At 38.9% G+C, this 26,377-nt stretch overlaps 1 protein-coding gene across 1 annotated transcript; it reads right to left on the bottom strand.

Moving 5' to 3' along the window:
• Positions 1 to 972: 972 nt before the first annotated feature.
• SH2D1B (SH2 domain containing 1B) lies at positions 973 to 25,729 on the bottom strand. The gene is made up of 4 exons (XM_012639538.1): positions 25,596 to 25,729; positions 4,823 to 4,886; positions 2,594 to 2,759; positions 973 to 1,029 (listed from the first exon to the last, which is right to left on the bottom strand). The coding sequence occupies exons 1-4, from the start codon at positions 25,727 to 25,729 to the stop codon at positions 995 to 997; spliced, it is 399 nt and encodes a 132-aa protein (XP_012494992.1). The 3' UTR covers positions 973 to 994.
• Positions 25,730 to 26,377: the final 648 nt, after the last annotated feature.

The following is a 26,377-nucleotide window of genomic DNA, read 5'->3' as shown; positions in this document are numbered from 1 at the left end:
ACTAGCAGAAAAATTCAAGGAGGTTAAGAGGCCAATTTAACAAACCCTTCAGAAATGTGCTTCTGGTCAATAACTTCTACGAACTGGGCACAGCTCTGTGCAGCACATAGTTCTGCACTGTGGAGGCTGCAAGGGAGGCCCAACTGTGCTTTGATGGCACCTAGAACGTAGTTGGGACTATCTTAAAGATCTCCACATGTATCACTGTACAGGACCACATCCATGCTGCTGAAGTGCATGGTGCTGGTGCATAGGGGCAATTAGGCAAAATCGGGGAGACAGTGTGTCCAGGGCAAAGAAGGAGAAGAGCTAGAAGGAGAGGGACCCAGGCTGGAGGGAGAGGGGTGCATAGGCGGGTCAAGGCGCTCACGGTGATCAAGACCAGTACAGGCAGCTACAGAGAACGTGTTGGCTGTTTTGGGAGGCTGAGACCCTGACCCCTCACCAATCCTGCACACATTTCCAGCATCCCTAGATCCCCACCTCCATCTGACACATTGGGCGGTGTGTATTGCCCCGCCCAACCACTTGCTTTATTTACAGACAAAGAAACTGAGACCTAGAGCAGGGAGGAGGTTTGTCCAAAGTCACACAGCCACAGGACTGGATCTCAGGGCTTCAAACTCACAGCCAAGTGCTCTCTCCTTTGCATGAAGCTGCCCCTCTGCACAGTCGGGAGGAAGGTGTCAACTGTGATATAGAGGCAGTACCTTTGGCAAATCAAAGAGGGTAGGTTCAGGCTGTCCCATTCCAAGAAAGGAGAGTGAGAATGAAGAGGGGCTTTGAAATTGTTCCTGGTGTATGCTTGGGAGGTGTATGCTTGGGGGAGTGACCTCTGATGCTGGTGGACAGAACATCTTCAGTTACCCAGACCAGGAGAGTCTGAATTGTCTGTTAGAGTTTGGCATTCCGGACCTACACCTGCAGACGTGGGTCACCGGTGACAGCTATTACGCGTCTCTTCTCTAACTTGCTGTATCCAGTGTCCTTATCTTCAAGGCAAGACATCTGTATACTCATTACTGTTCTCTGGGGGAAGAAAGCAGACGACCAGCCATGAGACTCCACACTCAGAAGTCACGCTGACCAACCCCCCTCGAGGGAAAGAAGGCCTCTCCCCAGGCACAGGGTGATCTTGATGCCACATCAGAGTCACATCTTCGAGGTCTGGGGTACCCTAGGGAGCTATCTTGGCAAAACCAGGGGTCTTATAAATAAGCCAACCTCAGAGTTTCCAGCACCAGACTCCATTCGCCAGCAGAAAACCTGTGCTGCCCTCGGAGTAAGAACATCTGAAGCTTGTCCTGAGGAGGCAAAGGGGAGGATATTTCCCCTTCCATACCTGAGTCTTTAGGAGCTCACTCTGCCAGCGCTGACCAAGCACGGAAAGTTGGAAAGGTGAGACCTGTGCCCAGTTCTTAGGGAAGATCTCTAAAGGTTCTCCTCTTGGGATTTGGGATTATTTTATCATTGCTGAGACAATGACTACCACCACTCCAACCAGTCCCAGCAACTCATTTGGGTTTGCCTAAGGGCTGCAGCACGGGTACCTCCTTGGGTTTCTAGCTCTGGCACCTTTTATATTTTTTATTCTATAATTTTTGGTGGAAAGTAGCCATAGACTACATCTGCAGCTGAACCCATAGAAAGTGATTTTGTGTCTGTGGGTGCACACTCCCCTGCATGAGGGTGTGAGGGGACAGATAAATAATGTAGGGGAGGGGATTTTATTTTATCATTATAACTCCAGCTTAGTCTTGCTGGGGAGGTGAGAAGCTATCTGTGGCAGCTGAAAGGGTGACTTTGCTGCAGACAGAGCTGAATGGGAGTGGAGTGATTGCAGACTCCCCAAGGACTCTCTGTCCTTCTCCTTAGTAAGCACATCTGCTCTCATCCCATCGCCTGCCCACTGATAACTGCAGTCCCTTGCATGGAGAATATAACCATGCATTCCAACATGGGAAAACAGGATTAAGCCCTAAATGTCTCTGGAAGTCTGAGTTAAATTCAAACTACATTACAACTCACAGATACTAAATCCTTCTCTGAGAGCAGATTTCAAGGGTGTGGGTAAGCAAGAGTAGCTAGCTGCTTGTGATGATTTGAGAGGCTTCTGTACTCAAATCTACTGACCATCTCTCACCATGACTTAATACCTTTAGGGATGTATCTGACGTAATTTGACACCTAACACTTCATAAATGAATGCTTAGCAAATATCGAGCACAATGTAACAGGATGAGCCTTAGGGAAGGAGTAGATGGCCTGAAGTGATTTTAGCATTTGAAAAATCTGCCCATTTGCCCATTTATCCCTAAACTTGAGTGGTTTGCACAAGATCACAGAATGAATTTGAAATCAGCTCTTAGACCAGGAACCCCGCTGTCCAAGCACAGAAAGCTCTATGTCTTGTCTACCTTTGGGGGCTAGAAGACACCACTTCTCAACAAAATGCACATTGTTCTTAGTAGGATGAAGCTTTTTAGAGATAATGTCACAGAAAAGGCCATTTATCTATACTGATTCTACGATGTAGGTCACTGGTAGAAATGGGATTAAGGATCCTTTCTGACCCCCATGTGAAAGCTTTTACCATAAATGCCATCCAGCTCTAATTTCAATCTTCTCCATCTCATGTAGGGGCTTATTCTGTTTATTGGCTTTATAAGCTGAATCACCAGCCCTTGATCTGGTTTTTCAAATTTGGAGATCAATTCCTTTAGGTTTGGAAAGATCTGTTTTGGAGCACCTTTCACAGTCTGCAAAAACACAAGAAAAGAGGTTGATCACTCATTATTGTGCAATTATGTGTGAAATGTGACACTTCTCAAAACAGTGGTTTTCTCTGTGAGTTGACAAACTGAAAACAAGTGGCCAACAGCTCATGCTTAAGAGCTCACACCACTTGCAATTCACAGAAACTCTCATTTTTTAAGACCAAGCTCTGACTTGAGCTACTCTGAGTAAGGAGGATTTCCAATCAAGGGATCCTTAACTCAGTGAGCAGTACTGAATGAGCGCCCATCCTTGGCAAGTTTGTCCAAGGGTGTTCTTGTAGTTGCATTGTGAAGGGTACCCTTCCAAGAGCTTATGTCAGACTCTGCCTTGCTGGCAGGCTTTGCTATTTTAGCAGACTAACAGAAGTGGACTTCTAAGGGGAAATGCAAAATATGCAAATTACATACTTGTTGAATTCGGAATCTCCATGTGAAACAAGACCAAAAAAGTCCCAATTTAAGTTATGAGTAGGAACGTCAACATGACTCAGTTAAATTGTAAATAGTTCTTTTCTGTTTACCAGCTATAAACCAAGTGCTGTTTTCTAATATAACCTTACCGAAATAATTTAAAAACAAAAAGAATTTTCTTTTGCTCTTATTTTTTGGTTTAGAAAAATCTAGAAAACCAAAATATAAGAAGGTGGGGAAGAGAAGGTTTTCTTACGTGCAGTGTGGTTAACCTCCATAATAGAGGTGCAGGCTGACCTTGAGGTTGACTGCAGGGGAGTCCGTTTAGTGCAGTCTCTTCAACCCAAAGCACCATCCACTGCGGGCCTCTGAGTGCAAAGCCGCTCCCCAGTGAAATGCCCCTCTGTGTCTGAGTTTGGATTCACTAATTTGGATGCCTCTCCGTTTTGTCCAGACAAGAGACAAAACAGGGTACTGAGGAATTATCCAGAATTTCTCAAAGTACAGCAGAGAAAAAATGTTTTGAAATAAGTTGCTTTTTAGAAGACATTTTATCTTGAAATTATTTGAGACACAGCAAAGTTGCAAAAATCATAAAAAGAGAAATTCCCATATATATCCTTTACCCATGACCCAAATATTAATAGCTTTTCATTCTCTCTCTAAATATATACATATATGTGCTTGTACATATGCACATATATACATATACATATATACATGCACAATATATGTATATATTATTTAAAAAAATTTTTTTTTCAGAGTTAAGTTGCAAACATGATATCCCTTTAACTCTAAATATTTCAGGGTTTCCTGAGAAGTAAGGACTTATGTAATCACACTACAATGATTAAAATCAAGAGATGAACCTTGATATAGAGTACTATTCGCTAATCTTATTCAAATTCTGAATTTATTTAAATTCTGCCAACTGCCTCAATAATGTCTTCTATAGCAAAAGAAAAATTATATAAATGAGCTGTTTGGGGATCATTGTATATTCTAGTCTCTTTCAGATAGTCACAGTAAACATTAGCATATTGAAGATTCTGAGAAATCTTGTAGTCTGCTTGACCTTACATGCAAGTGTTTCAGAAAGATTATTTCAGGATTCTCTGTTAGTAATTAAAATTCAGTAACATTTATTATACTCTACTTCCTAAGTCAGAGAACTAAATTCAAAAGAAGCAAAAAGATTTTTCTGTTTAGCTCTCAGTAAACCTGGAAAATTAAACAAATCCCTAAGACTTCCAGCTATCTAATGCTTCCCTTTATATTTGCATACTATAGTTGTAGACTTGACTTTTAAACATTCAGACCTCTCCCCGCCTTCCCTTCCCACTTCCGTCCTGCGTCACTGTTTAGTCTTCCAGGCTGGTACATTCACCACTGGAGGAACCAGAGTTGGATAACAGCCATGGTTATTTAGAAGTGAAACCCACGTCTAGTGCCTTCTTATTTCTCTCAGAGAAAGACCAGGCTAACTGTTGATCTGACTTTGAATTCTGCCTAGTGCTTCCCTTGGTAGAGTGCCTTCACATGGTCACATTCCAGGTTCAAGAGATGATCTCATGTTCTCCTCTCCCAACTTTTTTGTTTTTATTGTTGCAGGAGTCCACATACGTTCTTACCTCTATCTGGTAATACCCATGTTTCTCTCTGAAGATTCGGTATGTGTAGACAATTTTTTTAAACCTGTGGAAAGATGATTGTGTCATAATATTCTTATATACAAATCCAGGTAACACCTATCATCATATTTTGTATGCAGTATCTTTGTCAATCTTAAATCCCCAGAAGAAACTTAGTTCATTTTCTGCTGCTGTAACAGAATACCACAACTGGGTAAATTGTAAACAACAGAAGTTTATTCAGCTCAAGTTCTGGAGGTTGGAAAGTCCTAGATCAAGGGACTAGTGAGGGCCTCTTGCTGCATCATCGTATGATGGAAGAGCAAGTGAGCACGTGTGAGGCAGAAGAAGAAAGGGTGAGGGCCAAGCTTATCCTTTAATCAGGAGCCCATTTTCTCAATAACTAACCCACTCTCGAGATAACAGCACTAATCCATTCACCAGGGCAGAGCCCCCATGACCTAATCAGCTCTTGAAGCTCCCACCCCTTAACACCATTATAACGACAACTTATTTTAATGCCTTCTATTCTTAATATTTTATAAATGCCATTTGCAAAACTTTTAAAAGAAACATGATTTTTGCATTGCACATTTATACTAAAGATTTGTAAAAATTTGTAAAAATCTTTATACTAGAATTTGTAAAAATCTTTATACTAAAGATTTGTAAGAAGACCTGGCCTTCTACCACCATCACCAATGGAGACAAGGAAGCCCTTCTCCACCCGCCCAGCACTCACTCTTGCTTCCACTCTCTCTGCCTTGAATTCATTTGGCTAAACTTTCATTATGCCTTTTATCCCTGTCTGTCAGTCATTATAAGAACGCCCCGCCCCCCAGTCTTGCAGGGCACCCTCATCTCCCACATTCTAATCCCAAAGCCCTCTCACTATGGGGTCTGGAGGTGAAACCAATGTTCTTACTCTCATGGCTCTTCAGTGCTGCTTTCTTCCTTGCTGGAGTCCTGGGCTTTGAGTTTCATGTCATTGGATTGTATCACTTACTACCCCTCACTGTTGTTGACATCTGACCCCTGGGTTATTGCTGCTCATTTCTCCAGGTTTTAGCTCCTAGCTCACTGTCACTACCTCCAATACCATTCTTGTCTAAACTTCTGACGATTTCAATTCACGCATAGACTATCCAACACCTCAATTTCTCAGTTCCTCAAAGTCCTCTCTTCCAGTGATCTTGTCCTCTACCTACTTCAGCCACTCACTCCCCGGTTCATAACCAGGACTGGCTACATAATTTGCTGGTTCCAGGACAAAATGAAAGTGTAGGCTCCCTGGTTAAACAATTGCTAGCAATTTTGAGATGATAACAGCAGAGCATTAAACCAAGTGTGGGCCCTCTGAGGGGAGGACCGGTGTGACTGCGTGGGCTGCACACTATGATGCTAGCCCTGCTCACAGCTTTAACCTCGTAATTGCCAATAACTGCAACCCTTTCCTAATCTTAGTTCCATGCATCCCACTCTCTTTTCCCTGCTTCCTATCTTTTCAGATCCGTTCCTCTAGTTCACTGATCCCAACAATCCCTGGACCCCATGGACCCTCCCCTCCAAACCATTGATTCTTCCACTTTTCACTGTTCCTCACTCACATGTCTTGACTCCCTTCTTTATCCAGTTTAAATTGTCCACATCATAATCATTCTCTTATATACATTCTTGACTCCTTTAGCATCTTTCACTTTATTTACTCCATTAGCAACAACAGAACGCTTATTAAATTCAACTTTCTGCAGCTGTTTGTGGTTGGGAAGAAACACACAGCCGGTAGGCTGGTTTCACTTTAAATTAATGACCGCAGACCTTGACCAGGCTGTTAAGGCTTGTGGGCGATTATTTACTTCGCTATTGACAATGATTCTATACATTCTCCATTTTCTTAAATCTGCAACATTTTCTTTTCCATCCTCACCCGTAACTGATGACTTCACTGAGAAGATTAAAGCAAACAGTAGAGAATTTCCAGACTCCCACCCCCACAGCAATTAGCATCTGCACTTGTACACTTTGCCTTTATTATTATACCATAGATGAACTTCGCGTGTGGCTCTTCAAAGCCAATCCCTCCTGTTTCCACTGGCTGCCAATCCCTGTTCATCTATTCGAGGACAGAGTTCTGGCAATTCTTTCCTCCTTCTCTGACATCATTATTATTCTTTACACAACAGCCTGGGTGGTCCTTTAAAAAAATGTGAGTCAGATCGTGTCACTGCTCTGCACAAAAATCTAGGCTTAGAAGGGTCAGGACATGTTCTTGCTTTGGCAGCACATATACTAAAATTGGAACCATACAGAGAAAAGTCAGGACAATTTTAAGAAGAAAAATAAGATCAAGAGGGTTGTGTGTGTGTGTGTGTGTGTGTGTGTGTGTGTGTTGGGGGGAGGTGTTCCTGTCTTAACAGGTCTTAAGTCTTCTTTTAAGGCTGTAATTAAAATAATGAGGAATTGGTTCCAGGGTAGAAAAAGATATTAATGGCATAAAATAGGGACCCCAGAAACAGACTCATCCATATGTAAAAACCTGATATATGAAAGAGCTGGCATAGCAGATTGGTGGGGAGGGGACGGACTAGTTATTAAGTGGTAGGCAATGTCACGTGATATTTTCATGTGGAAACAAATAAAACAGGATCTCTGCTTCACACTCTGAAGACTCAGTTATGAAAAAGCAAAACATTAAACTTTGGAGAAGTAAGTAGAAGCGAACAACGTAATGACCTTGAGTTAAGGAAGGAGTTCTTGAATCACAAAAAGTACAAGCCATAGAAAAGATTAATAAATTCATTATATTAAAACTAAATCTTCTATTTATCAAAATATACCATTAGCAAAGTGAAAAAGTCCACAGATTGGGAGACGATAATGGCAACACTAATATATAATAAAAGCACTCTTTTTTTTTTTTTGAGACAGAGTCTCACTCTCTTGCCTGGGCTAGAGTGCTGTGGCGTCAGCCTAGCTCACTGCAACCTCAAACTCCTGGGCTCAAGCAATCCTCCTGCCTCAGCCTCCCAGGTAGCTGGGACTACAGGCATGCCCAGCTAATTTTTTCTATTTTTAGTTGTTTGGCCAATTTCTTTCTATTTTTAGTAGAGACGGGGTCTCGCTCTTGCTCAGGCTGGTCTTGAACTCCTGAGCTCAAACAATCCGCCTGCCTCGGCCTCCCAGAGTGCTAAGATTACAGGCGCGAGCCACTGCGCCTGGCCAGAAGTACTCTTATACAACAAGGAAAAGACAAATGAAGCGGCCAAGAGACATGTGAAAAGATGTTTCACTATCAATCAGGGAAAAACGAACAACAATTAGATATCATTTTGTACCAGATTGGCAGAGATATTAGAGTTCACCAATGCAAAATATTGGCTGCAATGTGGAGCTACACAGAGTTTTATATACTATTGATGAGAATGTAATTAGATACTAATATCTTGGAGAACAATTTGGCAAAATTTAGTAAAGTTGAAATGTGTACAATCTATGAGCCCAAATGTCTATTCTTTGAGATGGCCATACTGGAACAAAATTGAATATGCCAAGATTCTATTATTTATTAAAAAGCAAAAATCATTGAAATTAAACATTTAAATATAAAAAATCATAAATGTAAAAATCAAGTAAAAGTGTAAAAATACATATAATAGATAACATATTTTTCTAATATGAAGTGTTATTAGATGAAATTAATTAAAATGTAATATTTAAAAATTAACAAATTAAACACCTCATAAAACTTAATAAATTCTAGTTAATCCTAAAAATTAAAAACAAAATAGTTGTTTTTAAAGTGCAATTGTGAGGTAAAGGAAATAGGATGGTTGAAGGCAAGGAGAAGGAAGGCAGAAGGGAGAAAGAATCTAAGGATTTTTTTGTGTGGGCAAATTTTTTCAGCTGTTGGAAAAGCTCTATTTGTTTACATTAGTTGGGGAATGGTACAGATGTAAGTATAAGCTAACTGCAAATACTTTCCTCTGACTCATTCATCTTCAAATAATTCCATCTCCTGTACTGCAACTTTGAGACGATCTTTTTTGAACATTTTAGATTTTTATAGGAGTTGATGTATTTTTATTGAAAACAAGCTACAAATTTTGTTACTTAAGCCCTTAGTAATGTTGGTGGTTAACTTTCTAAATTCCAGATGCTTACCAACTGCACTGAAATAGCCTTTATCCAAACACAAAAGCAATACAATTAAACAGATAAAAAGGGCTTACCACTAAGTATTAATATTATTTTTTCCATCAACCTTTTGAACTTCAATATTTTGAGGGAAAGGCTATGTTTTCATTCTCTAGTAATTTTCTCTTTTGGAGGTTTTATTTTTTTAAATATTCAGAAAAAAGTTTTAGATCCTTTAAGAAACAGATCTCAAATATTCTAAAAATTCATATCCCTGATTTTTCCCCTGTGAGTTGGGGAGGGTGAGATGCGGGAAAGGGGGACTGGAAGCTGATTCTGCTGGGGAAAGAAGAGGAGAGATAGTGGCATTTACTTAGTGTATTCCTGTCTTAACAAGTCTCAGGCCTTCTTATAAAGCTATGATAATTAAGATAATGAGGATATCATAATGCCCTCACTAATTGCCAAGAGAGCTAGTTGTACAAAGCAGCTGAGATGATGATTCAGGGCATGGAGAGCTTCGGGTGAAGTGTCTTGGGATGGAGGGAAAGGAGGGAAACCTCTGAAAAAAGTCATCCATTACTATCCAAACCTACCACTTATCATACTGAATTTTGATTATCCATTTACTTGTCTGCAACTCACACAAGGCTGTGAGTTCCACAAGGACAGAATCATAATGTCTGCTTTGTTCATTCTGGCACATTGCCTGACTCATAGTGCATACTCAATAAATATTTGTTGAGTCGCATTGAATTATCTTAAGAAATGTGCCAAGCCTATATGAAGAAATCTTACCAAGAGACATAAAAGAACACTTCAGTAAATAAAGGGAGATTGAAAGTTTTTGGATAGAAAGACTGACTCTTGTAGAGATAATAATTGTTTATCAAACTATATTTTAATTTCCATTTCTAGTTCTAACCTTCCCCCGAACTCCAGACTCATTGATCCAACTGTCTACTTAACATCTCCTCTCAGACATCTAGTAGGCATTTAACACTTAATGTGTTCAACAGCAGCATATACCTGTGGTCGATATTCTCTGTATCTCCAGATCCTCTTTCTAACCTTCCCTTGCCCTGTGCTCTGAATTCCAAGACCTCAACCCGGGCTCCGTTGCCTTTGGGCTTCTGATTAGGTTCAGCCAATAGGAGACATATGTACAATGAGCATGTATGGAGACAGATATGATGATGTTAAACCAAGAAGGATGAAATAAAAGATTAGTTTGGCTGAATTCATCAATACGGGCACACTCACCTAGGATTTGGAATTTAATGTATTAGCTTAAGCACCTGTGAGTGGCATAAATGTTCTGCTAGACTGGTTAATTGAAGCCTGGATTCAATAATGGCCTATATTCAAGAGATCAAAATGCTAAAACTTCCCTGGCATTCTATAGAGAAAGGAATCTGACGATTCAGGGAGATGGGAATGTTATAATGGATCTCTTATATGCAAGCTGTTCAGTCATGCCCCATCCCCCCTCCAAGTGTCTGAAGGACACCACCTTCATGATGCACTAAAAACACAATGTGAGGAGAGCACTAGCATGTCTAAAAATGGTAGCTGTCTTCTAAAGTCTTGAGTTGACAGTGGGAAATGTTGCAATGGAATTGAGTGCTCTATTTCAGTGGAAATAATTATATACCAGGAATAGTGAATGTCAAATCTCACTCAAATGAGAGTCATGAAGTACGGAACAATTACCATGATAAGATGACACGGATGAAAGAAACAGCAGACAAGGACATTAATAGTTATTGAAATTATTCCAGATGTTCAAGAATCTAGAGGTAAAATAGGGTTTTAAAGTACAGGCATACCTCATTTTATTGTACTTTGTTTTATTGAACTTTGCAGATATTGTATTTTTTACAGATTAAAGGTTTGTGGTAACCCTGCATTGAGCAAGTCTATTGGCACCATTTTTCCAACAGCATGTGCTCTCTTCATGTCTTTGTGTCACATCTCGGTAATTCTTGCAATATTTCAAACTTTTAAATTATTATTACATCTATTCTGGTGATCTGTGATAAGTGATCTTTGATGTTACAATTGTAATTGTTTTGGGGCACTACAAACAACGTCCACATAAGACCGTGAACTTAATTGATAAATGTGTGGGTTCTGTCCGCTCCACCAACTGGCCAGTCGCATGCTTCTCACTTTAAATAAAAAACTAGAAATGAGTAAGTTTAGCGAGGAAGGCCAAGACAGGCCAAAAGCCAGGCCTCTTGCACCAGTTACCGAAGTTGTAAATGCCAAGGAAAAGTTCTTTAAGGAAATTAAAAGTGCTTCTCCAGTGCAGACATGAATGATAAGAAAGCTAAACAGCCTTATGTCTGATATGGAGACAGTTTTAGTGTCCTGGATAGATCAAACCAGCCACAGCATTCCCTTAAGCCAAAGCCTAATCCAGAGCAAGGCCCTAACTCTCTCTTCAATTCTGTGAAGGCTGAGAGAGGTAAGGAATCTGCACCAGAAAGCCAGTTCTCATGGTTCATGAGGTTTAAGGAAAGAAGCCAGCTCCATAACATAAAAGTGCAAGGTGAAGCAGCAAGTGCTGATGGAGAAGCTGCAGCAAGTTATCCAGAAGATCTGGCTAAGGTTATTGATGAACAGAACACTGAACAACAGGTTTTCAATATGGACAAAACAGCCTTCGATTGGAAAAAGATGCCATCTAGGACTTAGAGAGAAGGAGTCAATGTCTGGCTTCAAAGAGTCAAAGGACAGGCTGACTCTCTTGTTAGGGACTAATGCAGCTGGTGACTCTAAGTTAAAGCCAATGCTCATTTACCATTCCAAAAATCCTAGGGTCCTTATGAATTATGCTACATCTACTCTACCTGTGTTCTATAAATGGAACAACAAAGCCTGGATGACAGCACATCTGTTTGTAGCATGGTTTACTAAATATCTTAAGCCTACTTTTGAGACCTACTGAACAGAAAAGAGACTTGTTTAAAAATATTACTGTTCATTGACAATGCACCTGGTCACCCAAGAGCTCTGATAGAGATCTACAAGGAGATGAATGTTGTTTCCTTGACTGCTCTTACAACATCCATTCTGCAGCCCATAGATCAAGGAGTTATTTCAACTTTCAAGTCTTATTATTTAAGGAATATATTTTGTAAGGCAAAACTGCCATAGATAGTGATTCCTCTGATGGATCTGGGCAAAGTAAATTGAAAACCTGCAGGAAAAGATTCACCATTCTAGATGCCATTAAGGACATTCATGATTCAAGGGTAGAGATCAAAATATCAACATTAACAGGAGTTTGGAAGAAGTTGATTCCAACTCTCATGGATGACTCCAAAGGGTTCAAGACTTCAGTGGATGAAGTAACTGCAAGTGTGGTGGAAATAACAAGAGAACTAGAATTAGAAGTGGAGCTTAAAGATGTGACTGAATTGGTGCAATCTCATGATTAAACCTTAACGAAAGAGGAGTTGCTTCTTACAGATGAGCAAAGAAAGTGGTTTTTTTGAGATAGAATCTACTCCTGCTGAAGATGCTGTATGCATTGTGTAAATGTACACAACAAAAGATTTAGAATATTACATAAACTTAGTTCATAAGTCAGCAGCGAGGTTTGAGAGAATTGATTTCGATTTTGAAAGAAATTCTACTGTGGGTAAAATGCTGTCAAACAGCATTGCATGCTACAGATAAATCTTTCATGAAAGGAAGTCAATTGATGCAGAAAACTTGATTGCTATCTTATTTTAAGACAGCAATCTTATTTTAAGACAGCCACCCCACCTTAAGCAACCACCAACCTGACCAGTTAGTCAGCAACCATTAACATTGAGGCAAGACCCTCTACCAGCTAAATGATTATAACTTGCTCAAGGCTCAGATGCTTGTTAGCATTTTTTAGCAATAATTTTTTTTTTTTTTTGAGACAGAGTCTCACTATGTCGTCTAGGCTAGAATACCGTGGCGCCAGCCTAGTTCACAGCAACCTCAAGCAACCACCAACCTGACCAGTTAGTCAGCAACCATTAACATTGAGGCAAGACCCTCTACCAGCTAAATGATTATAACTTGCTCAAGGCTCAGATGCTTGTTAGCATTTTTTAGCAATAATTTTTTTTTTTTTTTTGAGACAGAGTCTCACTATGTCGTCTAGGCTAGAATACCGTGGCGCCAGCCTAGCTCACAGCAACCTCAAACTCCTGGGCTCAAGTGACCTCCTGCCTCAGCCTCCCGAGTAGCTGGGACTACAGGCGCATGCCACCATGACCGGCTAATTTTTTCTATTTTTAGTAGAGACAGGTCTCACTCTCGCTTAGGCTGCTCTCAAACTCCTGAGCTCAAGCGATCTTCCCACTTCGGCCTCCCAGAGTACTAGGATTACAGGCATGAACCACCATGAGCGGCCCTAAAATATTTTTAAATAATGTATGTACATTGTTTTTTAGATATAATGCTATTGCACACATACTAGACTACAGTCTAGTATAAACATAACTTTTATATGCACTAGGAGACAGAAAAATTGTGTGACTTGCTTTATTGCAATATTCACTTTGTTGTGGTCGTCTGAAACAGTATCTCCAAGGTATGCCTACAGAAACAGGAAAGACATAAAAGAGAGACCCAGATGAAATTTCTAAAGGTAAAAACTACAGTGTGTGAGATGAAGAAAATATTGGATGGGATTAACAGCAGATTTGACTTTGCAGAAGAAAGAAATTAGTGAATTTGAAGACAAAGCAATGGAAACTATCCAAAATAAAAATCAGACAGAAAAAAGACTGAAAAAAAAAAAAATAAACAGAGAACCAGTGAGCTGTGGGACAACTTTGTGAGGTCCAACATATTTGTAATTGGAATTCTTGAGTGGGAAAAAAAACATTTAAAGAAATCATGGACAAAAATTTTCTAAATTTGTTGAAAACTATTAATCCACATATCCAAGAAACTCAATGAACTCCAAGCTCAAGAAACACAAAGAAAATGACACTAAGGGTCATCATAAACAAATTGCCTTCCAATAATAAAAAGAATATAATAAAAGTATTCAAAGGAAAATATATACTTGTCCACAGAAGAAGAAATATAAAAATGACAGCAAACTTCTTGTCAGAAGCAATGCAAGTCAGGAGACAGTTTTGTAAAATCTTTAAAGTATAAAAGAAAATTGTCAATCTCGAAATCTCTATTCAGAGAAAATCCTTCTAATCCTGAAAGCAAAATGAAGACATTTTCAAATGCACAAAGGCTGAAAAAATTTATAGCAATAGACATTGCACTATAAAAAATGTTATAGGAAGTCCTTTAGGCAGAAAGAAAAAGAAGCCAGATGGAAATGTGGGTCTACACCAGTGGTTCTCAACCAAGAGTGATTTCACCACCAAACCCAGGGCACATTTGGCAATGTCTAGAGACATTTTTGGTTGTCACAACTTGGGGGTGGGGATTGCTAGTGACATCTAGTAGATAGATGCCAGAAATGCTGCAAAACATTTTATAATTCCCAGGGCATTTCCTTCAACAAAGAATTATCTGTCTCAAAACGTCAATTGTGTCAAGGTTGAGAAACTCTGATACATGCAAAGGAATGAAGAACACCAGAAATAGTAAATATCTGGGTAAAGGAAAAATATTTCTTCTTATATTTAAAACTTAAAAAATAACTGCTTGCTTCAAGCAAAAGTAATAATTATGTATAGTAGGATTAACAAAATATATAGAAATAAAATGCATGACAATAATAACACAAAGGCTTTGGTGAAGTGTGGGAGAAATGAAAGGGTATTATTATAAGGTTCTTGTACTATAGGTGAAGGGGTATAATATTACTCATATATAACCTATAAGTTAAACATGTATAAATAATAAACTGTTAAAAATCAAAAAATTATAGCTAGCTGGCCCTCAAATATAATTTAGAAATATAATTTAGATATATAAAAAAATTGAATTAATCCAAAAGTGGGCAGATTATTTATTAAACACCACTCCAAAAGCACAATCCATAGAAGAAAAAATTGATAAATTGGGCTTCATTAAATTTAAGAATCTCTGTTCCTTAAAATTTACTGTTAAAAGGAGGAAAAGATAAGTCACAAACTGAGAGAAGTTACTTGGAAATCACCTACCTTATAAAGGACTTGGATCCAAAATACGTAAAGAATTATCACAACGATAATAATAAAATAAACAGCTAATTTAAAAATGCACAAAATATTTGAATAGACACTTCATCAAAGAAAATATATGCCCACTCATTTACTGTCAACTGACTTTTGACAAAGGGGCCAAGAACACACTTTGGGAAAAGGACAGCCTCTTCAATAGATTATGCTAAAAAAACCCTGGATATCCAAAGTCAGAAGAATGGAATTAAATCCTTATATCATACCATATGCAAAATCAACTCAAAATGGATTAAAGACTTAAATGTAAAACCTGAAACTGTAAAACTACTAAAAGAAAACACAGGAGAATAGCTCCACAACATTGGTCTGAGCAATGAATTTTGGATATGACCCCTAAAGCACAGGCAACAAAAACAAATATGGACTAATGAGATTGCATCAAACTAAACAGCTTCTGCACAGCAAAGGAAACAATTAACAAAGTGAAGAGACAATGCAGAGTAGGAGAAAGTATTTGTAAACCACACATCTGATAAAGGGTTAATATTCAAAATACATAAGAATATATTCTTTAGTGAATTTTTCGCACCTCTTGTATACTCCTGGATAGAGGTGGAACGCATTCTACTAAGTGAGGTATCCCAAGAATGGAAAGACAAGCACCACATGTACTCACCATCAAACTGGTATTAACTGATCAACACATAAATGCACATATAAGAATAACATCTATTGGATGTTGGGCAGAGGGTAGGGGGAGGGGGAGGAGGGAGGAGGGGACGGGTATTTTCATACACAAAGAGTGCAATGCGCACCACCCGAAGGATGGACATATTTGAAACTCGGACTTGGGGGGGGGCAAGGGCAACATAAGTAACATAAATATCTGTACCCCCATAATATGCTGAAATAAAAAAAAAAAAAAAAGAATATATTCTTATATTCTTAGTGAGAAAATAGTAAGAAAATAAGGAACTAAATTTAAAAATGGACAAGGACCTGAATAGATTTTTCTCCAAAGACATACAAATGGCCAAGAGATACAGTAAAAAAATTCTCAACATCACTAATCATCAGAGAAATGCAAATTAAAACCACAGTGAGATATCACTTCTCACCTGTCTGAATGGCTCTTAGCAAAAAGACAAAAGATAAGGTTGGAGAGGATGTGGAGAGAAGGGAACTCTAGTTGCACATTGGTGGGAATAGTATAGCTATGACGGAAAACAGGATGGAGGTTCCTCAAAAAACTAAAAATGGAAGTACCATATGACCCAGCAACCCCACTTCTGTGCATTCATCCAATGGAAATGAATCCAGTATGTTGAAGAGATATATGCATTCCCATGTTTATTGCATCGCTATTCATAATAGCCAAGATATGGAATCGACGTAAGCGTCCATTAGCAGACGAAAGGATAAATAAAATGATATACACACATACAATGTAATATTATTTAGCCATTAAAAAATGAAATCCTTTCATTTTCAGCAACGTGGATGAAATTGCAGGGCCTTATCTTAAGATAAGCAAGGCACAGAAAGACAAGTACTGCATGATCTCAATCATATGTAGAATCTAAAAAAAGTTGATCTTATAGAACTAGTGAGTAGAATGGTGGTTACTAGAGGATGGGGTGATAGGAAGGGGAGGGTTGGGGAGATGCTGGTCAAAGGAGACACAATTTCATTTAGATGGGAGAAATAAATACAAGGGATCTATTGTATAACATGGCGACCACAGTTAATAACAATATATTGTATTCCTGAAAAATGCTGAGAATTTTAAGTGTTCTCACAACAAAAATGATAACTTGTGAGGTAATGCATGTTACTTAGCTCGATTTAGCCATTCCACAATGTATATATATTTTAAATCATCTCATATATAATAAATACATACAATTTTATCTGTCGAATTAAATAAAATAATCAAATTTTAAACTCTGAATATGTACAGTTTGTTTTACTTGAATTAGACTTCAATAAAGTTTTTAAAAATAAAAAATAAAATCTGTTGTTGAACCTCAAAAAAAAAAAAAGAAAAAACATATGAATGGCAAATAAACACACAAAAAGATACTCAGTATTATATTATTCATTAGTGTAATGCAAATGAAAATCAAAATGTGATACCATTACATGCTTATTAATATGGTTAAAATTAAAAAGACTGACCATTCCAAGAGTTGGTGAGAATGTGTAGGAATCAGAATTCTTCTATAACGCCAGTGGGAATGCTGAGATAGTACAATCCCTTTGGAAAATTCGGCAGTTTCTTAAAAGGATAAACCTACATAGAACATATGACTCAGCCGGTTGACTCTTAGTTATTTACCCAGGAGAAATGAAAGCATATGCCCACACAAAGATTTTTTTTTTTGAGACAGAGCTTTGTTGCCCGGGCTAGAGTGAGTGCTGTGGTGTCAGCCTAGCTCACAGCAACCTCAAACTCCTGGGCTCAAGTGATCCTCCTGCCTCAGCCTCCCAAGTAGCTGGGACTACAGGCGCGAGCCACCATGCCCAGCTAATTTTTTGTATCTATTTTTAGTTGACTAGCTAATTTTTTTTTCTATTTTTAGTAGAGACGGGGGTCTTGCTCTTGCTCAGGCTGGTCTTTAACTCCTGACCTCAAGCAATCCTCCCTCCTCAGCCTCCCAGAGTGCTAGGATTACAGGCGTGAGCCACCACACCTGGCCCACACAAAGACTTAGTCACAAATATTCATGGCAACTTTAGTTGTAATAACTATGAATGAGTAAACAAATTGTGACATTCCCTAGAACTGAATACTATTCAGCAATACAAAGGAATGAACTATTGATGCATGTACGTGGATGAAACTCAAAATAATTATTCTTTTGTCTGTCTGAAGTCAGATAAAAAAGACTACATACTTTATGATCTGATTTATATTAAACTCTGGAAAATACATATCATCAATCTATAGTGCCAGAAAGCATATCATGGTGGCCTGGGGTCTGGGGGGTAGATGGGAGGTATGGTAAGAAGGGATTACCAAGGGGTGCAAAGCAAGTTTTGGAGGTGATGAATATGTTCATTATCTTGGTTGTGGTGACAGTTTCATAGGAGTATACATGTGTCAAAATCCATCAAATTATATACCTTTTATTTTATGTCAATGAGACCTCAATAAAACTATAAAAATGATTCATGGTATAAAAAGGTAGATGAATGAAATTTATTTTTATTCTAATATATAAACCAAATTTAAGTTCATTTTACATATATGCTTTTGCTGTCTTTATGGTTGGTTTTTGACATTAGATAGAAAAAATGTTTCCTATATTTTCTGTTATGTTTTCCATAAATGTGTCTGGGCTTGACCCTCAGTATGGGAAATCTTCAACCTCATTTAAGATATGAGAAATACAAAGGGCTTATAAAAAATCATTTAAAAATGTACTCGCCATCAAATTGGCACTAATCGATGAACACTAAGGTGTTCACATGGTAGTAATACTGGGTACCGGTCAGGTGGGGGGGTGGGGGGATGGGGGATAGAGGAGGTCGGGGGGTGGTAAACAAACCCACATCTAATGAAAACAGGGCACACCGTTTGGAAAGGCTAGAATACAGGTCCTCTAAGTTTCCACTTACCTTTGAATTGTTTTATTCTTCCTCATGCGGTTTAGCTTTGAGAGTGGTTATTACTTTAGGTGCTGTGCCCTTGCTCAAGTCACAAACAGTCCACAGATTAACAGATGGTCTCATGCTGCGGCCACTGTTGTGGGGCAACTTGTTCACGTTCGAGGTTTTAGTTTTATTTTAAGCAAACTTCGAAAGATCATTTGAAGGAAATGGAATTGACCGTGCCCTATGATGTCAACTGTGTGTTCTGCATTTTTCCATGCCACGACACAAGTGGGGGACCCAAGTCAATAAAGAGTGTTTTAAGACTTTTGACCTTTGGCCTTCTCGCTGCCTGACTGCAGTGTGTGTTGCTACAACCTTTTGTTGTACGAATTTGTTAGTGTGCACGAAAATTTTAAAACCTCTAGAATTTCATCCTAAGGAAGCAGTTGGGCAAACTTTCACAAATATACGTACAAAAACATTAATCGTCCCAAATTACACTTGGTCAATTGGATCAAATTAAAAATAAAAATTGGAAATAACCTGAGTATATTATGTATAAATTATTATATATACAATCAATAAAATACACAACAGTCATAAAAAGATGATGTGTATCAACTTTCTTTGATGTGGAAAAATACCTACAATATATTAAAAAAACAGTTTACAAACTGTTATGTATAATGAACTATTTATGGACATTTATTTGCTTATAGATGCATAGAGAGCAGTCTGGAGAGATGTCTGCTGAAATAGAAAGGATGCTGATTTTTAAGTTGGGAGATTGATATTTCTTCTTTATACTTTTCCCTATATTTGATTTTTCTAAAATGAAATTTCATTAGCTTTATAAACAAAAAAAATTTGAATTATTTCTTTTCTTTCTAAATTCTATAATCTTTTCAAAGATCTGAGAATCTGAGAGCTGTAAATGACTCTCAGGGCAATGGAAAGATATTGCCATTACTCTCCTCAATGAAGACGTGCAGTAGCTTAGGGCTCGGGTCTGTTTCGCCTGCAGCCTTCCCATGGCTATGGAAAGTCTCTCCTTGCCCTTCACACCTGTAGCTGATCTGCACTTCCTAATACCTGCTCCAATTTAATTCTACTGATTACAAAGGCAGACCCAGTTTCAAGTTCCTGACACTCACAGAGTCACACTACACAGACAGCATTTTACACATTGGAGCTGTTTGGAAGCTCTATCAAAAGATCGGGTAACATTTCCTGGCCACGGTCACCACATAGCTTTCTGGTCAATGCTACATGCTGTGAGAGGCCAACTGCCTCTGTGACTTCCTTCCTTTACTTCTAACCTTCCCCTTAGTATCTTCCTTTAGGTCTGGGAAAGCATGGAAATTAGTATGTTGCTATTTTAATGGAGCAAAGGAGATACTGCATAGCAGGGTCCACTGCCAGCCTACTGCTTAGGCATAACATGGTTCCAAGGTGACCACCTAGAATATATTTCAGTGAAGCTGGAGATATTGGTAAGAGAGGGAACATAGTAACAAATTAACAGTCTGGCCTTGGGCAAGTTATTGAATAAGAAACTATAGTTTCTTTCTTCACATAACAGGGATATTGTCACCTACTGCAAAGGGCTTTGCACAGGACAAATGAGATAATGCATGTAACATGCTTAGCACAATGTTTGGCTCATAGAAAACACCGACATGGTAGCTTTTTCTATATAGATGTAGACCAACAGGCTAACACATGTTATAATAGTAATTTCGATGTTGCTTCCACAGGGTTGTATCTTGGAGCATGAATTGGTTTATGCGACCTCCTCAGAGGAAGCTTTCCTTGACCCAGTGGAAAATAGCTGCTCTGTTTCCTGTCATAGGATTCTGTTTTGTTTCCATCATATTGTCTCCTCTCACTGGCACGGAACTGCATGGGGGCAGGAACATCACCTATAGTATTTATTGCCATTTCACCAATGCTTAGGACCACGCCGGGAACATAGCAGGTGCTCAGTACGTGCCTGTTGAATGAGTGAATGAAGATTCCATTCATCCTCCAGGTCTCAGCTCCAGTGTCAGGCTCTCTACTCCCTGACGCATGAATCACTCTTTGCTCTCAGCTCCTATAGTGCCGGAATAATTCTCAGTCGTCTCAATTATCACATGCATTACGGTGTTCATTTACTTCTTTATTTTCCGCACTAAGCTCTGAGCTGTGTGAATGCTATCAACTGAGTGTCTAGCACAGTGCCTGGCATATGGGAGATTTTAACTGTTGATCAACTAGAATTGAATAGTCCATAATTATCTGTGTGATAATAAATTTCCACAATGACTATGATGGGGTAGCTTTGGGGGCCATTTGACCTGAACCTTAAGCCTGAAGGTGCATGAAGTTATGTCTGCCTTTCAGTGACATGGGGAGGGGGGAGAGGAGGCCTGCTCATGTGCAGGTGCTTAACAAATATTTATTGTTGCCTTTCCATTTGATTTATTATCATCACTTGTTAGCATTTCTTAGTGACCTTTGCTTTAGATGAGTATATAACCTGGGTTGATACACCATAGAACAGTTGAGAATAAATAATCAGTTTTCAAAGAGAATCCCAATATAGCCCACATACGCAGAAATCCTGGTCAAGGTCTGTCCTTGCACCTTCTTCTTTTTTCCCTTCCCACTGCTTGCCCCACCCATCATCCTCGGCATCTCCCATCCAGGGCACAGCAGTCTCTATGCCATCGTCATCTCCCAGCTGCAGTACATTCTCTGTATCAGATTGCACTTCCTAAAACTCAGCACTAGTCTTGTCATTTCCCTGCTCAGAAACCATCCATGTTTCCCCATAATCCACAGAATCATTCTCTTAAAGCCAAATGATTTGATCCCAAACTACTTTTCCAAAAGCTGGTTCCAAAACTACCTGTCAAGAACCCTGTATGAACCATATATGCTTTAAAATATCCCACATCTAGACCTCTATGCTACCTTCTCTCCTCCCCTCCATCCAATTTCCATGTAGCCAAATCTTATCCATGCTTTAAATCCCAGCCCAAATACTACCTCCTCTAAGAAGGCTTTCCTGCTCATCTCTTCTGTCCTTGAATTCATATAAAACTGTTTTGGAATTTATACTTTACTCTTATTTTATTTATTTAACATGTTTTGGACTTCCATAAAATCATTCCCAGTTCACTGTTGGAATCTCCTTAGAATTTTCCCAGGCCTGAGCACAGTGTTTGGGTAGATAGTAGGAATTCACTACATTTTGATAAACATTTTTTAAATTACAAAAGTAATACATGCGCATGTAAAACTTGTAAATAGTGCAAAGAAGTTACCGAATGAAAAGCATGAATTCAACAACCCTTTTCCCAACTCACTTCTTCTAAATTCCCCAGGTGTAACCACTATTATATAAATTTCTTATGTATTCTCTAGAAAATTTTATATGAATATACAAGGATATAGACATAACTTCTTTTACACAAATGGTATCATAATTTGTACCTTGCCTTTTTCAACAATAGATCTTGGAGATTTCTTCATATCATATACGGATTTACCCAATCTTGTTAATGCCTGGATAGCATTCTACTGATGGTACAAATGCCCTCTAAGTACATGTAGACTACAGGCATTCCCCGAGTTATGGACGAGATATGTTCCTGAGAACATCATTATGTCGGGTTTGTATGTAACTCTGATCTCTGATGAACAGAGCGTGTATAGTAATAATAATAATAACAACAATACTATAATGGCTCATAGGTGGTAATAATAATACAGTGTAACACTGTAATAATACCCCTGTACTGTAATAATAAGTTACAGAAACTATTGTGCTGTTTTTTTTAAATTCAAACAAGCAGAACATAAAAACATACTCATACAAAAAGTTTAGTTAGGAGATAGGAGAAATTTCAAAAAAGAATATTGAAAGTTAATACCTAATATTGTGTCAGTGCTGGGTTAATGCGTGTTATGCTTCTTTTGATCTAATCAAATCAATAACCTTTCTATTTCAATAATTAATCCACTATGCTGCTTAGTAATAGTTGAGGCTTTCATTGGAGCACTGCCTTCCACATGTTCCATTATTCTCACTTTATCCTTTACAATTGTTGTATAGTCCAGCCACTGGAGCCCAGTGTTTTCCCAATGAATGATGGCGGCTGGCCTTTCTCTGAACTCTTATTTCTACTTTCGTTTCCATTCTAATCACCTTTCTCTTCGCTGAAGGCTCACCTGGACTTGTAGTAGACTTTCACTTCGGAGATATGGTCATAAGGGTAACACAGACTCACAAAATCAAATAAAAAAGTTAAGACGAAAGTGATGCTGTGTGTAAGCGACTGTATAACAAACAGTAAGACCAGCCACCTGTGTCTGTGCCAACGAACTGCACCAACGAACTGCCTACTGCATGCAGGTTTGTTTATACATGTGGAAGAAACTAGTTCCCAAATTATTAATTATTTAATTATGTTATCCTTATGGGGAGCCTTGGGAGCCCGTTTGTAAGTACAGAACACTGTAAGTCGGGTTGTCTGTAACCCTGGGACTGCCTGTATTTCCAATTCGCATGTGTTTGTGCAGTCATAACTGTAAGATAAACTTTTATTAGTGAAATTTTGGGTCAAAAGTTATATCCATGCCTGTTATGTTTTGGGCACATTTCCAGTCAAAGAAGCTGCGTCAGCATGTGCAAGCGTCTGCTTCCCAGCTCTCTAATTACCTTGGGGATTTTCATAGTTTCATTTCTTGCCCATTGAATAGACAAAATGGTATCTCATTAATCTTTTGATTTGTATTTCTTCAATTATAAATAAGATGATTTTTTTCATCTTTCTTTTTTATATTTTTTTCTGAAAATCTGCTCTTGTACTTTGCCCATTTTTCTATTGATTTTTAAAAGCTCTTTATATGTTAATAAAGTTTTTTTCTGTCAGTTTATCAATAATCTTTTATTTACAATTGATACAAAATGAAGTCAATCTGTGTGTGTCTTTTGTGTGTGTGTGTGTGTGTCTTATTTTAAAAAAATGTTTTAGCTTTATACACAGAATTTAGAAAAAAATCCAAAAAAAGAAGACAAACAACTCAAGCTAAAAGTGGGTAAACAGATATGAATATTCAATTCTCAAAAGAGGAACTACCAATGGCTAAAAAATATATTAAAACATTACGAGTGATTTTGAGAATATTTTTATACATTTTTTAGCCATTGGTAATTCCTCTTTTGTTTCCAAACAACACACACACACACACACACACACACACTGATTGTAAAAAACTACTAACAAACAGAAGACAGTCGTACATTAAGGAGAAAATACACTGTTTAAGTGTGGTCCAATCCAAGAAATCAAGGATGGTTTCATGTTAGGAAAATTATTAGTTTAATTATATATTCATAGACGAAAGGTTAGAAACTGACTTGCCAGCATTCTTTGCTAAAACTGGATTTTACAAAGAAGTACATAGATGGGCCTAAGGGGAGGCTCAGAAGCCTGGCTAAAGTTTGGTCAAGCAAAGAATCTTTGTCACCCATGAATGACCTTCCATGCTTCTTAGAATTGGGGATCTACGAAGACAACAGCGATTGTCATTACTAATAGAATATGCTGCGGATGTAGGTATGCGAAAGATAGCCTGTATCCCCAGTAGCATTTAGAGAGAGAAATATATCAATACATATTCTATTAGTAATGACAATCACTTTTGTCTATAGTCAGGCTTCTGAAGCTTCTCCTAGGCCCATCTGTGCACTTCCTTGTAAAATCCAGTTTTTTTTCAAGAACCCTAAGTCAGTTTGACAAGAACCCCGTACCCTTTATCCTCCACCATCCCCCAGGTGATGTCTGATCACACTGGCCTGTCGTTAGCTAGAATCCTGTTAGGTCAGTTTAGCCAGAATCCCCCTCGCTCTGATGTTTCTTTTAGTAATTTTCTATCCACTGACCCCCACCCTGGTCCTTGACTGTAAATTCCAACTTGCCCATACTGTATTTGGAGTAGAGCCCAATCTCTCTTCTGCACTGCAAAAACCCATCGCAGTGGTCCCTATACCTATCGTGGTGGTCCTGAATAAAGTCTTGCTAACCCAGAAGTGTCACTAAATAATTTTTCTTTAATAAGAGACATTCGGATTTTAATTACTGTAACAGGTAGGAAAAAAGGTTCAGTGGTCTCCGCTTTACGAAGAAGAAAATACACAAACATAGGAGGTTTCCAGTGATTTCTGTTCAAGATTGCTTTCTAAACTGGGCACAAACAAATTCCTTCAGCAAGGTATCTCTGATAATGCGGCCTGTAATTTCATTCATATTTAACTCAGATTCTGGAAATGCCAGATAAGTTTTAACACAAACAAGTCATTTGAGAAATCCAGGTCTCTGTTTCTTCACCTATAAAATGGTGACTGCTTATGCTTGCCTTGATAGACTACAAGAAGGGTGAAAGGAAATGATGTTGAAGCCCTTTACAAATCTAACAAAATGTGAAATATTATTAGTATTTTAAGTATTGCAGGAAGATGCAGCAGAATAAATAGTCTTTCAGATGGAAATTTCAAAAATAATTCCTAGTCTTTTCCATACTAAACAAACACACCTCCGGAGGAGGAGACCTCTCTGACATGTTTACCTTCTCTCCATCCCCTCTCACCTCCCATGCTTCCTGCAGCCCTTCCCTGCACCCCCCACACCCCCTCCTGCTCCTACAGAGTCTGCTGGTGTGGCCTTTACACCAGGAGAGCAGGGCAGATGGAGGAGCACGGACAGACACATTCCTTCCATCCTCTACTGGCAATGTCTACTTTTTCTCACTCCAACATCGGGGCTACAAAGTCAGAGTGAAATACTAAGGAACATTAATCCTTTAATGTATGGCTGCCATTGCTACGTTCAACATAAAGTTTCACACGTGTGGAAGATGCGGCTACTCACGAGACACAGAGGCACAGGACGCCTGGCATAGACTCGCTGTCTCTTAACAGAAAGTTGCCATCCACCCCTTCCTTGAGCAGCAAGGTCTCACAGTCTCGCTTGGTCAGAGGGCCGTGGTAATAAAGCAGATCCATGGAGAGCCCTCTCGTATCCCAGGCTGCCCTGTTAGCCTGACATTCAGCTCCAAGTCAAGGGATGGCTCTGAAGTGGGGTCAGCCGTGCCTCCTGTGGAAATACATCTTCCTCTAGCCTGTGGTGGGAGGAAGATGAGGTTGGTCTGTGGGACTGAGCCAGTTTTACCAGATTCAGGAAATGAGAAGGGTAGGGTGATGAAATGACCACGAAATGGCCGAAGTGTGACTTGCAGAAGTGGGTGAAAGCACATGTAAGTACATAGTGGAATCAGTGATGTTCATGGCTAAGGCTGTGATGCTGAAGTCAAGCTCCCAGGAACTGTGTTGCAGCCTTGTACATCACTGTACATCACCAGTTTTCACTTTCGCTGGCTACTGGTATCCTTTCCAGGAAACATACCGCTGCTTTTACTGTAATGGATACCCATTTCTGCTAAAGCTGCTTATGATTGGGCTACACTTAGCTCAGAATGGGTACTCAGAAAGTGTTTGGATGCTGAAAGAATTGATAAGTCGAGACACGATGGGAAAATTGAAAGGGTGGGATTTCCATGGATCAAATGATATTAAAAATGGAAGGCATCAACGGGAAAAGAAAGCAATTGACACCAATCGGGGAGAGGACAGCCTGTTGCATAGCTAAGGTTC

The sequence above is a fragment of the Propithecus coquereli genome, unplaced genomic scaffold, assembly GCF_000956105.1.
Source record: "Propithecus coquereli isolate 6110/MARCELLA unplaced genomic scaffold, Pcoq_1.0 Scaffold140, whole genome shotgun sequence".
In the NCBI taxonomy this organism is placed as follows: domain Eukaryota; kingdom Metazoa; phylum Chordata; class Mammalia; order Primates; family Indriidae; genus Propithecus; species Propithecus coquereli.
This window is presented reverse-complemented; position numbering and strand designations above follow the sequence as displayed.

Excerpts from the sequence above, each read along its gene's own strand:
- SH2D1B (XM_012639538.1), bottom strand. The coding sequence starts at position 25,729 with ATGGATCTGCTTTATTACCACGGCCCTCTGACCAAGCGAGACTGTGAG. Across the intron at positions 4,887-25,595 it reads GTCCTGTGCCTCTGTGTCTC|GTTTAAAAAAATTGTCTACA; the intron begins GTGAGTAGCCGC and ends ATCTTTCCACAG. Across the intron at positions 2,760-4,822 it reads ATGGGTATTACCAGATAGAG|ACTGTGAAAGGTGCTCCAAA; the intron begins GTAAGAACGTAT and ends GTGTTTTTGCAG.